Raw genomic sequence first — 13345 nt, 5'->3', positions numbered from 1 at the left:
GAGAATGAACTTTTAATATAAAGTAGCATCTGAAGCCTCTGGATGTGTAGAAAGAAAGATGTAAAAACCTTTTAAACACCAATCGGCATGAAAATTGAAACCAAACTTGCTAGAAATAGAAGCAATATCCTTCTGCAGGACCAAACACTTCCTTTACAGGTTAAAACCAGACTTCCCGACTGGTACTTACGACCGAGAAGCCACCGCACGAGAGCAGGGGACGGCTCTGCCTGCGTTGTGCCGACCGTCCCGGTGGGAGCGGGTTTGCCGGCTTTGTGCATTTACCTTCCATTTCCTGTGGGCCATGTAACTCTGCAGCAGCAGCTGCGACTTGAGGCGGAGCTGGCACTGCCGGGCCTTGGCGGGGAGGTCGCGGAGCCACTCGTGCTTCAGACACTGCGCGGCGCTCATGCGGCAGCTGCGGGGGGAGCGGCCGTGAGAGCCCGGCCCCTTCTGCCCCCTCCCCTGCCCGGGGCCCTCTACCGCTGATCCACAGCTGCCTCCGGGGAAGGGACAAGGGGCAAGCGCTGTGCATCCCCGTGCAGGGGCTCCCAGCAGCGTCCTGCGCTCCCCAGCGCGAGGAGAGCGGCCTGAAGGACTGCCGGCGGCTCTGCAGTGGCTTGCTTGGGCTGTGGTTGAGTTCATGAGGTAATGTTATCACTTTATTACGCAAATTCAGGAGTTTGCTAGCAGAAAAGTAACATTTGTGGTGTTATCTGTCTGTCCTGACAGCACAAGCTCATTCTGTGCCTCATACATAAAAAGCACCGTTGTCTATTCACCCTAAACTTGGATCAAGCTGAGCATACTTTATATCCTGACATCTAACAGTAGGCCCAAATGCCACAGCCTATGCTAAAAGGTTTGAGAAATATATGGTAATGGAGACGATCTTGAGGTAGACTTGTTGAGAAAAAAAGTTGAATTTGCCTTTTTTCAAATCAAAAGCCTATGCTAACTCTTGGGCTCTGTCTGAGCTGTCACTGAGATGACGAGAAGACAACTCCTGCCTGCTGCCCCGATTTCAGCAGTCAGGGGAGGGGGCTGCACAAGGCCAGAGCCACTGTCCCAGCAGGGCAGAGGTGCCTGGGCTGCAGGGGAGCAGAGGCTGTCACACACCTTGTGAACAACTGGGCCAGCTAATCACTGCTCTCTGCAACCCACTGACAACACTCTCCTCTCACATACTCGTTTCATTCACAGCTTCTGACCAAAGTTTGCAGAGTTGGAACACTCTAATCCTATTGCACAGAAAAACTGAAGACTCCAGAGTTTACAGTCTCACAGCAAATCATCATGGGAGTCTGAGAAAAAAATCCTTTGATGTCTCCTGCTGGCAATGTGCTCAATTTCGGTTAATTCTTTGTTTTTCGAAGGAACCTACTGTTCAAAATAGAATTAGTACTAGAACTGATTTAGGTAATGGTCTGGAAGTTGTTAGTATTCTAAGCACTCCTTTGAATTCCCCTCACAATCTGATACTGTATGCATCATTTCCTGATTTGATTAGTTTTGTATCACTACTCAGCAGGAGAAAAATTTCTGTACCCAGCCAACCCCCCAGCCGTGGTCTGACACCAGTATGATCCTCATTCTCTGCTTTGTTTCATATGTGCAAACACTTTGTCTCAGCTGAGCCAAGAATGAGAAGCCACAAGCAGAATTAAGTCCCAGATGCTTCCTAATATCTCCCAAAAGCCTGTAGACCACTTTAGAAGAGAACAATGCATATTTTCACAGCTGCAGCTTCCATTTATCCTCCATGATATTCAAGAGGCATTTTTGCAGTTTCTGTGAAGGCTTTTGAGAGTCCAAACTAACAATAGAAAGAGTTTTTACACAAAGAAGCAAAAGCTTTAGAGACAGATTCCTATACTGCAAATCCTTCCAGATTTCTTGTATTCTGCCCGTATTGATGCTACTGTGAAAAGCAGCTTTCCTCAGTCAGGGTACACAGACACCTTCCTTTAAAACAGGGGCTTCTGAATCACTGAGGAACTGCCCAGCAAGCCCAGAGCCAGCACACAAAGATGTCACATAGTAAGTTCTCATTGTTGGCTGCAATCCCAACAATTGGCTGGTAAGAATTTAATATCATTGGTGCTACTGTCTTCACAATCAGACACAGAGGTACCTTTTCTCCTTCACAAGCAGTCTGGATATAAAGTCTTTGGCATCCTCTGAGAGCTGTTCAAATGCTTCTGCATCGAAATCCCAGCTGCAATTGACTACATAATTCATGGTCTCTGCATCAGTCTCTCCCAGGAATGGGGACAGGCCACTAAGCCTGAAAAAAAGAAAGATGGTGTGGGGAGAGAAGAGCAGTTATCATATGCAAGGTGTGTTTTTCCTTCTATGAATCCTCTGCTCTCTAACTGTTGTTATCTTACAGAGGGAAAAGGCTCTCAGCTATGGAGAGTTCCACTGCTCAGTCCCTGCCATGATAAGGCAACAGTTTAGGGCAGTGAAGGGTTGGAATTTAGTGTTACCCCCTAGCAGGTCACTCAGGTCAGGAAGCACCTTTAATAGATCCCCAAGGAATGGATTCAGTGAGGATTTAGGTGCATCCTTCAGTGCTTTCCCAGCTAGGAAAGCTAGAGGGACTCAAGAGCTTTCCCCAGTCGGGGCCCATATCCATATGTGGCTTGAATTAAACAGAATTCTGAACAATAAATTACTTTTAACAGTTAGTCTCTAAGCCCAGATTTATTGCTTCCATCATTTAATACTTCATTCAGTTGGGTTTTGGCTAACATACAAATTTAAACCAGAAATTTATCCAGTTCACAGAAAATGTCTGTGAACGATTCCGGGATGCCAAACAAGCTCATCAGAAGGTAGAGACTTTGGACAGACAAGCTGTCCATGGTTGCCATCCAGATATCAGAGAAAAGCTCTAGCCCAGTTCATGACAGGTCATTTCTTAGACCCATGGCCCAACACACATAATATTAATTCTCCTGTGCAGATGCACACCAAGACTAAGGTTATAAAATGATCAGATTAGAAATTTAAAAATTAATTCAAGTCCTCAAAAACACATTCAAAATTAAATTTCTCACATATATTGGGCAACTTTTCAGAGTAAAAAAAAAAAAAAAAAAGACCTGACCCATTTTGCTTTGCTAAGTAAGATGATAAGGGAGAAGAACATTTACAGATTTATCAAAAGGATCATTTGTTGTTTAGACACTTTGGACACACAGTGAGCTGCCTCTGTATGAAAAGCTGGGGGTTTGAACAGAATTAATTAGGAGGAGTCAGAGCCAGATGGGCTCAGTGGCTGCTGCATCCCTGCCCTGCAGGAATGGCCCTTGGAGCCAGCACAGGAGCCCTGGCAGGCACTCACAGCATGTAGGTGATGACCCCCACGCTCCACATGTCCGTGGGGAAGGAAACAAAGTCGTAGTTCACCACTTCGGGAGCCAGGAACTCCGGAGTCCCAAAGTTCACCTTCAGCTTCTCACAGGGTTTGTACCTGTACCAGGAAAAGAGCCACCAGTGAGGAGCTGGGAGATCACCAGGGAAGGGCAAGGGCAAGGCAAGGCTTTTGGGAGTGTGGCAGGGGAGCAGAGCCCAGTGCCTGGCAGCCAGGGCAGCACTGCTGTGACCTCAGGGGAATATTCCATCATTATCCCTCTGCCAGAGCAAAGCCAGGAGGAATACAAGGACACTGAACCCTGCAAAGGGTTCTTTCAAAGGGTGGTAGCAGCTTTGCCCTCTGCCAGGCACCACAGGATGCTTTCCAGCAGATGTTGTCCAGTTTTGATTATACAAGATTTGGAGATCATTTGATTAGTGGGATGCACCCAGCTACAGCCCAGGGTAAACATCTGCATCACAGATGTGAACACAATCTAACCACTAAGGTGGGACTGAATAGGATTATTTGGGCTGGGGAACAAGTAACAATGACCCCCATGGTGGGGAAATGACTCTGCTCTTTTTGCTATTGCTAAACAGGGAAAGGTTACCAGACTGAACCATTAACAATTGCCACTGACACCAGTAACATCTGTCTTCAGACAGAACAAACCACTGAAAAGCACTGCTTGTAAATCTCTTTTTCCTGGATGATCTTGCTAGCAAAACTGCTTCAGTAGAAGCTTGTATCTTTACCCAGTTTAAAAACCAAATGAACAAAACCCCAAACTCAATGTACTTTTTTTTTTTTTCTTTCACAAGTATTCTACGGAAACAAAGTCCTTGAACAGATGCTTATATACAAGCACATAAATATATATATACGCATGAATGCACCAGCTTTTAGTTTAAGAAAAATCTCAAAGGGTTTAGAAAATAATTAAGGAAATATTATTGTTCTTACTGTCATAGTAATAGAAATAATTCCTTTTTATTCTAGAGCAATTGACTTATGCTCTCACAGCTTTTCTTTAAACTCATGCAAGCAAAATAAAAGACTGGAGAAAAGTCCCTATTTTTCTGAGGGTTTCCTCTTTCACATGGGATGGCTCAAACATGCCTTTTTTTTTTTTTTTTTTTTTTTCCTTCAATCAACTTAGCTACTTAAAGAGTTTAGCAGATAATTTCTACAATTAGAACATGCACCATGAAACCCTGCAATCAAGAAGCCTCTGGGAGCCTTCACAGAGTCCCTAGAGTAAAAGCTCTACATGGGGAATAAATTTGAGATAATTAGAACAGTAGTAAAGCTTTATCCAAGAGAAATGTTATTTGAAAAAGTAATTAGATAATTAATGCACACAGCAGAAAACTCATGCCTGCAAAAGCATAATGCTTAGCTCATTCACACAGAATTATTACAGAGCCATCAAAACACAACCCCCACCAGTGAATTACCAGAAATGTGTCAGAGGTTTGGTTTGTTTTGGTTTTGTTTTTTAAAATAATTCACAACTGAACTTTCTTACCTCCTTGCTAATCCAAAGTCAATAATTTTAATCTGGTTTCCTGTGTGATTTACACATAGGATATTTTCAGGCTAGAAAAAAGAGAAGAGGGTATTTTGATTTAAATGTTTGAGAGCAATACCTAGCAAAAGATAGTATAAAATTCCCTCCATAAAAAGCCACAAAAAACAGATCTTTTTTTTTTTTTTTTTTTCCCAATGAGAACATTTTTCCAGGTGGGGAGGAGGTGTGATGGGGCCCAAACATGTTACAGCTGCAGATCTGTCTGTGAGCCAGCCTGGTCTAATGTCATTTGTGTAAGATGTTATATAAACAGGCAGGAAAAGGACAGTTTGTATTTCTGTTTAAAAATATCAGTTATTAAGGGACTATTAGGAAAACATTGCAATTTTGCTGCAGCTTGGTTCCAGGCAGTAAAAATTACAAACTATACAAGATGATTGAACAGGTACACTGTTAAAAAGGGATAGGGGAACTTAAGGGAAGACTGGGCTTTTCTAGCCAAGGAGGTTTTGGGTGGGGATTTTTTCACTGATGATAAAAGGGGATTGTTTAATGCTACAGAGAATGAAAAGCTTCTGATTTCAGAAAGGCAAAAGCCCAGAGTCCTGATGATTCCAAGCAAACTACTGAATAGACCTTGGAAAAAATAATCAAACTCTACAGCTCCATTCATTGCAGGTGTTAAGTGTATTCCTTTATGACGCGAGTCCATGAAATGAGAAATTACTCCTCAGTAATCAGAGGCTCTGTGGTGCCTAAACCAGCACCATTAAAGCACAGAGAGCACAAACAACTGACCTTCAGATCTAAGTGGAGAATGTAATGCTGGTGCAGGTAGTGCACTCCCTCACAAATCTGTTTGGTGAACAGGATGGCATCCAGCTCCGTCAGATGGTAATTTTCATCTGTGATCCGGTCAAATAATTCCCCACCATCCAGACTAAAATTTTCACATAGAAAAGCATTAAAAACTCTAAAATTCCTTTTATTTCCAAGTTGGGAATTAGGCTCTGTAACTGAGGGTCCTAACAAAACATCCAATATAAAGTGTATCAGCAGCCTCAATGACATCAAGAGACTTTTTTCTCTTGAAATTAAGTATCAATCTAAATTCAAAATTGGGAAAGTTGTCACTAGTGTTTGGGGGGGACACATGTCAAACCCAATCCCACATGACCTGGTGATCCTGTGGGACCTGGAGAACCTTCAGGGAGCACCAAAGTATCTGTTATTCACTCATCTTTCTAGTCACGGGAAATAAGTCTTCATCCTACAAAATTTACTGAATGGAACTTCTCAAACTGAAAGCTGTTTCCCATGAGCTGGCAACGGAACTTAATTCTGCACAGAAGTTAAGAGAAAATTAGTCAGAGATAAAGCTCTGAAAAGCTTTTAACCTGAAGTTACCTTTAAAACATTGGTTTTTTCCTTCTGAAAGTGAGTTCAACTCTCTCTTAGTCTAGAAAACTACTCACTTCTTCACAGCTCAGAGTTGTCACTCTCTATTTGCTTTAGTGACCCGAGAAAACCCAAACATCTGACAATTCCTGAGATCATTTAAACTTACTATTCCATGATCAAAGTGATGTTATTTTTGGCTTCAAAAGCATCATAAAGCTGGATCAGATTCACGTGATTTAACTGGTTCATGATGTTAATTTCATTTTTTACTTCCTCCTGAAAAAAATAAAGTAACAAAAAAATGAGCAAAATACGTTCCTAAACTTCAACATAGCAAACCAGAACTTTTTCTAAAGCCCAACAACAGCTACACCACAGATCTCAAGGAGGTGATGAAGAGTCACACCAAGCCCAAGATTTTTCAGTATTTGATGGTACCCGAGGATCAAGGCAGTGGTGTTGGGTCTGGCAGGGAGGGCAGGGTCAGAGCTCCCAGCACTGTGGTTACCTTCTCTTTGGCTCCTTTCACTTTTATAATTTTGGCTGCCAGGTTGAGCCCCGTGGATATTTCCGTGCACTTGTGGACTTGCCCAAAACGCCCCCTGTGGATGCCAAGGAAAAGATGGGAAAGCAGCTCAGCACAGCTCGGCACAGAAACCTCTCCTAGAACTATTCTTATCATGAGCAAAAATAGCCCAGTACAAAGTGAACGGAGTCGGGTGGCCAGCAGCATGGAGCTCCTCTTTCTCTCAGCTTATGAAGGATTAGTTTTATCTTTCCAGCCAGTTGTTCAGTGCTTACATTAAAATATTAAGCCCCATTGGTCCTGCTGAGGTATGATGGCCTGGCCGTGCTCTGGCTCCCTTCTGTAACTGGACCCCCTCGCTGTCCTTCAGGGATGTGTTAGTGGGTATATTAACGAGGATATTTCTGTCCTGATCTCAGAACTTTTGAAATGACCATCAGACCAGTAACTGTAGCCCCTCCACAGCCTGCATTTCTGGCGTGCTGGAAATTCTCCCCCATGTCACGCAGGTATGTTAATGCCCCGTGGGATGATCCCTAAACACCATCTTCCCCGCTGTTGCATCACATTGCTTATGCTTATTAAGCCATATTTGTCCGTGGATCAACGTGTAAATCAAGCCTTCTTGTCACATAAGTAAGGATACAAGAATACAAAAGCTGAAGCAGCTGCAGACTTCCTATGACTGAAAACTAAACATAAGGTCAAAGTAATTATAACTCTTCCTTAGTTTTCTTTAATGTGCAGCTCAGCACAGAAAACAAAAGATTTTGGGAGCTGCCTGACCTAACGGGCTCTGTTGACTTTTCAAATGCTCTGAATCTATTTGCTTTAAGGGCACAGGTTCTTCCCACAACACTGAGGCCAGGATTATTACAACAAATGAAAAAACCACTCACCAGGATGGCAGTCAGGCATCTGACAATGGAGCTGGGGCAGAAACCAGCCATCTAAGGGACATCCTTGGTGTAGGAGCAGCTGTGATCACCCCAAGGGCTCCAGGACAAACCCACGCCCTCTGCCTGCAGAGAGCTTGTCTGTCCCTCACACACACACACCTGGGGGGCAGCTGCAGGGCTCTGCAGCTCCCTGCATTTCCCCAGCAGCAGCACAGCATGGGGACAGGCACACTTACCCCCCCAGCACTTCATGACGACACACGGAGTAGCTCGTGGTCACCTCTGCTTGCCTGACACTCACGATGCGGTGCTCAAAAGGAGCTGGAGGAGAGGGGCTGTCATCTGCAGGGGAGACACGCTGGTCACTGACATTTCTGCACACATCACCGCCCTGTTTCACCTCCTCACACAGCAGATTTCACCCCACAGGATGGCAGGGCCTTCACTGCTAAATCCCTTCTACACACAAGGAATACAGTCCCAGAACTGAGGTCAGGATCCCTCCTCCTGAATCTCTGCTTGGTTCTTTTAACAGAGTAAACCTAAAGGGACACCTTTAGGGGATGAACCTTTAGTTCATGCATTAACAGAAAGTGCCACCAGAAAATATTATCTGAAAGTTTGAAAAAAATTTTAAAAAAATACACTTATCATCTTTTAATTGTTACGTGACAGCCAGAAAAACCAGCAAAAATACACAGCACTGAGGAATGAGGACAGTGATTGATAAAATCATGAGGTTCCTCTTAGCAGCAAAAATTTTGCAGACAATTTCCAAATTAAAGCTGCAAATATTAGTATTACAATTATTAAGTTTAGTCTGTTTGTGGTAAGCTAAATTAGTTAACTGTGATCCCTTAATGTCCAAGGTTTTCTAGGGTAAAACTTCATTAAACCCATTTTTATGTCCCCCATTGAAAGCAATTTTATAATTAATCTCTAGGTATCTCAGGCTGCAATTTAACAGGTATTCAGCTCATCTCCAGCCCTGCTCAGAACACCAGAGCAGTCAGGTCCTGTGACCACATCTGTACATTCTGGAACATACACAGTATGTGCTGCCAGGAGAGAGCATTCCCTGAGACAATGCAACCAAGTGTTCCCTCAGGAGGCAAGAGATCCATGGCCAATAACACAACAGGCCACAAGAAGAAACATTTCCTGCAGTGCTGTGCTCTGCATCTCCAGTCCATAGCTGCTGAAGTGTGCCTGGTTTGCATGGTCTAGCTGAAGGAACAAATGTTTCATCTAAAGAAAATGGATTTTTTCAAAACTCTCATACTTCTCATCACACATACACTTCATGCTATTTCATTTTAATTTTTTCTTTTTTTCTGCAAACACACTCTAAAAGGAAAGTTACTGTTAAAAGAATCTGTGAGTTGTTATTCACACAGTCAAAGGTACCCAATGCAAAACACCATTGAAGTGTAAGACGTGGGTGTTCTGCTGAGCACTGCTCCTGCCCTTATTGTCTATACAACAGGCAGGGGTAGCACAAAACCCTCAATGTGCCAGTGTCAAGAGTAACTGTGAGCAGCTTACCAATGATTTCTCCTTGAGTGGGAAGAGCTCTGCCAGCTTCCAGAGACTTGGTTTTCTCTGGTGCCTCTCCTGTACGCTGCTGAGCATCGCATCTGCTTCCCCCTGCAGTCTCAGACTCTCTCCTCTCAGACTTGGTGTCTTTTGGGGATTTTTCTGCCTTTGCTGTTTCTTGATGGGTTTTCACTTCTACCCCTGCATCTTTCACAGGCTCCTTTGCAGAGGTATTCTGTGAGGTTATGGGCTTGCATTTTAATTCTGATTTCTCTTCAGCTTTTTCACCAGTTTTGGGCTTGCTCAGGAACAGCTGTTGCTTCCCTGTTTGAGGTACAAGTTCATTTTGCTTATTGTCCCCTTTAACTTCTGAATTTGGCTTGGAGCTGATGTTTTTAGGGCTCTGTTGAAGTTTTAATTTGTCAGGCAGCTGTTTGACTCCTTTCAAGTCTGCCGGTGTGGGTTGCACTTTGGGACTTTTACCTTTGCTGTCACTTACATTTCCCTCCTTGGACGTCTCAATCTTTTCTTTCATGTCGGTCATATGTACACTGATGGATATCCTGCAGAGCAAACAGGAGACATTTGATGCTGATGCTGGTGGGCAGCCTGGTTTTTGTAACTTTGTGGGGGAAGAAAAATCTGTAAGTTTCCAAACTCATCAATTTCTATAGTATTGATAAAACCTAACTGTACCAATCCTGCTGGGAAAGACTCAGGAACACCAAGGGGAGAGCACCAAAAAGCAGATTCTTTTTCTGTGTCTTCATCTCTCTACGTCTGCCCTTCTGCTGAACAAAATGTCTCACCCTGCAAAGAGTTAATCCCACATTTGAAAACTTACCCACTTTTGGCAATCATTACAGTTGGTCTAATAAAACACCACTCATCTGGGCAGAGAGAGGAGAGTGATTGCCTGTACAAATTACAGACTGATTATCTAAATGGCTGGCTGCTCATATGGCTCTACAAATCTGATGGTTTGTATCCTTATCCAGCTGGCTGACCCGCACACTCAGCCATCTGTGTTTGGGTCTTCTGATGGGCTAGCATTCTTTCCACATCTTTCTCTCAAGAACCTAACTTTGATAAACTCTCTCACTCCATCAATACTATTTTTCTTGGCATTTTAACTACTGGAAAAGATTAATGATTTTTTCCCCCCTCTCGTGTTGCCTAAAAAATATACAGGTTAGAACCAATAGAACCAATTCTCTGTGCTCCTAAACTCCATCAAAGACATTTGTGTGATAATGTTTGAGTCAACTCTTACTGCTCCAGCTGCCATGAGCAGTCTGATTTTACTGAGGATGAACTGAAATTTGTGAAGCTGTGAAGTAGATTTTATACAATGGCAGATGAATTCAGTTTCTGAGGTCTGGCAGAGAACATACCTCATTTTCACAAAGGTTATTGCCTCTTTTGGTGGAACAACCCCACTACAGAAAATGTTATGAAAGAAAATGTTTCTACTTTCGTAAATCAAGAGTCTGAAATGTCTCATTTTCAGCATCTTTAACACCCTGGTGCAGTGCTGTGGATCTAAGGTGCTCTGGTGTGAGCTGTGAGAGCAGCTGAAGCCAGCTCTGAGCAGACACTTCCGCTGCTATCTAAACAAGCCTGAACTCAGTGGGACTCAGGGCATTTCTCCAAGCTGGGGAACACAATGTCCCTTTGACGCCTCTGTGTGGGCTTACAAACTTCATTAAAAGTTGCATCCATTTTAGAGAGGTGTTTACCACCCAATGACTTCACACTCCCAACCATGACAGTGCTCTGGGCTGCAGCTGCCCCTAGGGTTTACTCCAGCTTCTGCCTTCCAGTTACCTGCTGGCTTCCCTTATCCCAACCCAAAATCTGGGGCTCAGACACCGAGCTTGTACACATGAACAATGTAGAAATTCTCCACCCAAAGTCATACACACCTTGGTGGGTGTGTATGGATGAGTGTCTATTACCCCAATACACACACATATATATATATAAACCAATTTACAGACATCCACCCAGTCAGAGGAGGTACTGGCAGTTAAAATCTGCCACAAAAGCTCCATTTGTTGGGGTTTAGTTGGTAGGGGTCTTTTGGTTGTGGGATTTAGTTGTTTTCTGTTGTGTGGGCTTTTTCAATTTTAAATAAATGGGATTACAATAAAATCCTAGGTAAACAATCCAAAGGAAAATGGACTTTGAAATGCCTGTATGAGGAGAACATTAGCCTAGTAGAGATGAATAAATGAACAATCTTTAGGTGACCAAGACACTGAAAATACTGAGGACAACAAACACGAGTTCTTTGGTTTTGTCATACACTATTAAATGTCTCAAATTCCTTTCATCCCCATGGCTGTAGAAACCAAGGAGTTGGGAGGGAGATATGGTTTCTAACCACCTGAGCTCCTCTGTGGTGGTCACGTTTCTATGTCAGCACACAGAAGTGCTGATACCTCAAACCCCTCCCTCCCTCCCATCCGAGCCCTGGCTGCACAGAACTTCACACAGGGCCCCCTGAGCCTTCTGCCTTAACCATTGTAAGGTCTCTCCACTCCCACCCCATCACCCAGGAGCTGCCTCCTTTAATGGCCTGGCTTTCCTCTTCTCCCTCCTAACACATGAAACGTTTCAGGTCGCCCAGAAAGCTGTGAGGCCGTTACCTGGTATGTGTCACTTCACAGCCCGTGTCAGATATAGCCCGGGACGTGGAGGGCACAGCTTCCCGGGACACCACGCTCCGTGCTGCAGGTTTGTTTTCATTCTTGCCAGCTTTCTGATGAACGAGCTGCCTGTGGCACTCCTCAAGGCCTGGGGCCCTGCCCACGTTCTGTGCTCTAGCAGGAGTGTTTTTGTTGTCTGCGTGATCGTGGTGTACAGAGGGAAGACCATTGTGTTGATCCAAAGCTTTGACATCGATGTCCTTTTGCTGAGGACAGCTCTTGGAGCTCTGTGTTTTGCCAGCACCCTCTACCCCCTGCTGCTGTGCTGTCCTGTCTTTAAGCTGGGGTTTGGAGTCAGATTTGTGGGCTGCAGCACTGGAAGTGTTCACTTTCTCACATGCTCCCTTGTTTTCATTCAGCTTTTTCACGCTTTTTGTCTCTGAATAAAATAATCCATTAATAAACTATCCTTGGCAAAAGCGATGGCAAAACAGAGAAGGAATAAAGCAACACACCTCTCAAAAAACCCTACAGAGTTATGCCTGAAAAGATAGCAAGAACCCCCAAAAAGGTTTAAAATCCTTTAAAATCCTTAAAATCCATCAGGCTCGAGATCCTACTAATGCTCATGGCTTAAAACCAGAGATTTACCTGCTCTGGTGGCTTTCCAGCAGTGCCACGGACTGAACTTGGATCCCTTGAAGCAAACAAAAAACCTGCAAGGCTCAAGTTCATTATATCTAAAATCTGAAATCACTTTGTGGGCAGATATAACAGGTAGCTTAAGGCACTGCAGATCCTGCAGGACCTTCCTGATCCCACTGCAGCCTGCTCCCGAGCTAGAGGGGCAGAGACACACCCAGCAAGGCTCCAAGGGACATTGAGGCGTGAGACAGCGCCCACTTGCAGCTTCCCCAAAAGGACTAAAAGGTTCTTGCTGCCTTCCCATGACAATGGCTGTCACTATTAACATTCAGCATGCCCACATCACCGGCAACCAAGGTTTGCTCACGACCCCATCTCGCTTGAGTCAGGATTGTGAGCATTTGCTTTGTTTTTGTCACTTCCAAAGCGATGAAGCTAAAAAGGGGATTGCCCACAAGGCAAAGGATTCACTGACAATTTGTGAGACACCAGCATGACAGGGCCTGCTCAACATCACATTCACCCCTGTAGCAACACCACAGGCATTACAATGGATGCAACAGGGCAATGCCCTGACAGATGCACCCGAAATAGGAATCTGGCCCTGGCACACCAATGACACTTGCTGGTCAAAAAAAGATATTCCCAGTGTCAACATGTCCCTTGTTCAGGGAGGGGGAAGAGGGAGGGCTGCTTCAGATGTATTCATGGAAAAGAACTTATTAGGTTTGCTATGTGATAGGGCCACTCTCTTCACAGCACCTCCAAACAAGCTCTGCTCTCTGAATTCAG

General features: G+C 44.2%; 1 protein-coding gene across 7 annotated transcripts in view; it reads right to left on the bottom strand.

The window, feature by feature from the left end:
- The window catches only part of MYLK3 (myosin light chain kinase 3), a 35636-nt gene that overhangs the window by 2357 nt on the left and 19934 nt on the right, over nucleotides 1-13345 (bottom strand). For 6 of the 7 annotated variants that reach the window (XM_040074985.1, XM_040074982.2, XM_040074983.2 and 3 more), the window contains 10 exons: nucleotides 11909-12347; nucleotides 9267-9820; nucleotides 7958-8063; nucleotides 6805-6898; nucleotides 6463-6572; nucleotides 5694-5835; nucleotides 4893-4963; nucleotides 3350-3478; nucleotides 2135-2287; nucleotides 286-418 (listed from right to left, as the gene is read on the bottom strand). In XM_040074985.1, coding sequence (XP_039930919.1) covers nucleotides 286-418; nucleotides 2135-2287; nucleotides 3350-3478; nucleotides 4893-4963; nucleotides 5694-5835; nucleotides 6463-6572; nucleotides 6805-6898; nucleotides 7958-8063; nucleotides 9267-9820; nucleotides 11909-12347 — 1931 coding nt within the window. The remainder of the gene's footprint in view (nucleotides 1-285; nucleotides 419-2134; nucleotides 2288-3349; nucleotides 3479-4892; nucleotides 4964-5693; nucleotides 5836-6462; nucleotides 6573-6804; nucleotides 6899-7957; nucleotides 8064-9266; nucleotides 9821-11908; nucleotides 12348-13345) is intronic. The other variant, XM_040074981.2, reaches the window with a different exon arrangement.

This window comes from Hirundo rustica, chromosome 11 (assembly GCF_015227805.2).
Source record: "Hirundo rustica isolate bHirRus1 chromosome 11, bHirRus1.pri.v3, whole genome shotgun sequence".
NCBI classification, from domain to species: domain Eukaryota; kingdom Metazoa; phylum Chordata; class Aves; order Passeriformes; family Hirundinidae; genus Hirundo; species Hirundo rustica.
The sequence above is the reverse complement of the archived record's forward strand: the minus strand, read 5'-3'. Positions and strand labels throughout refer to the sequence as shown.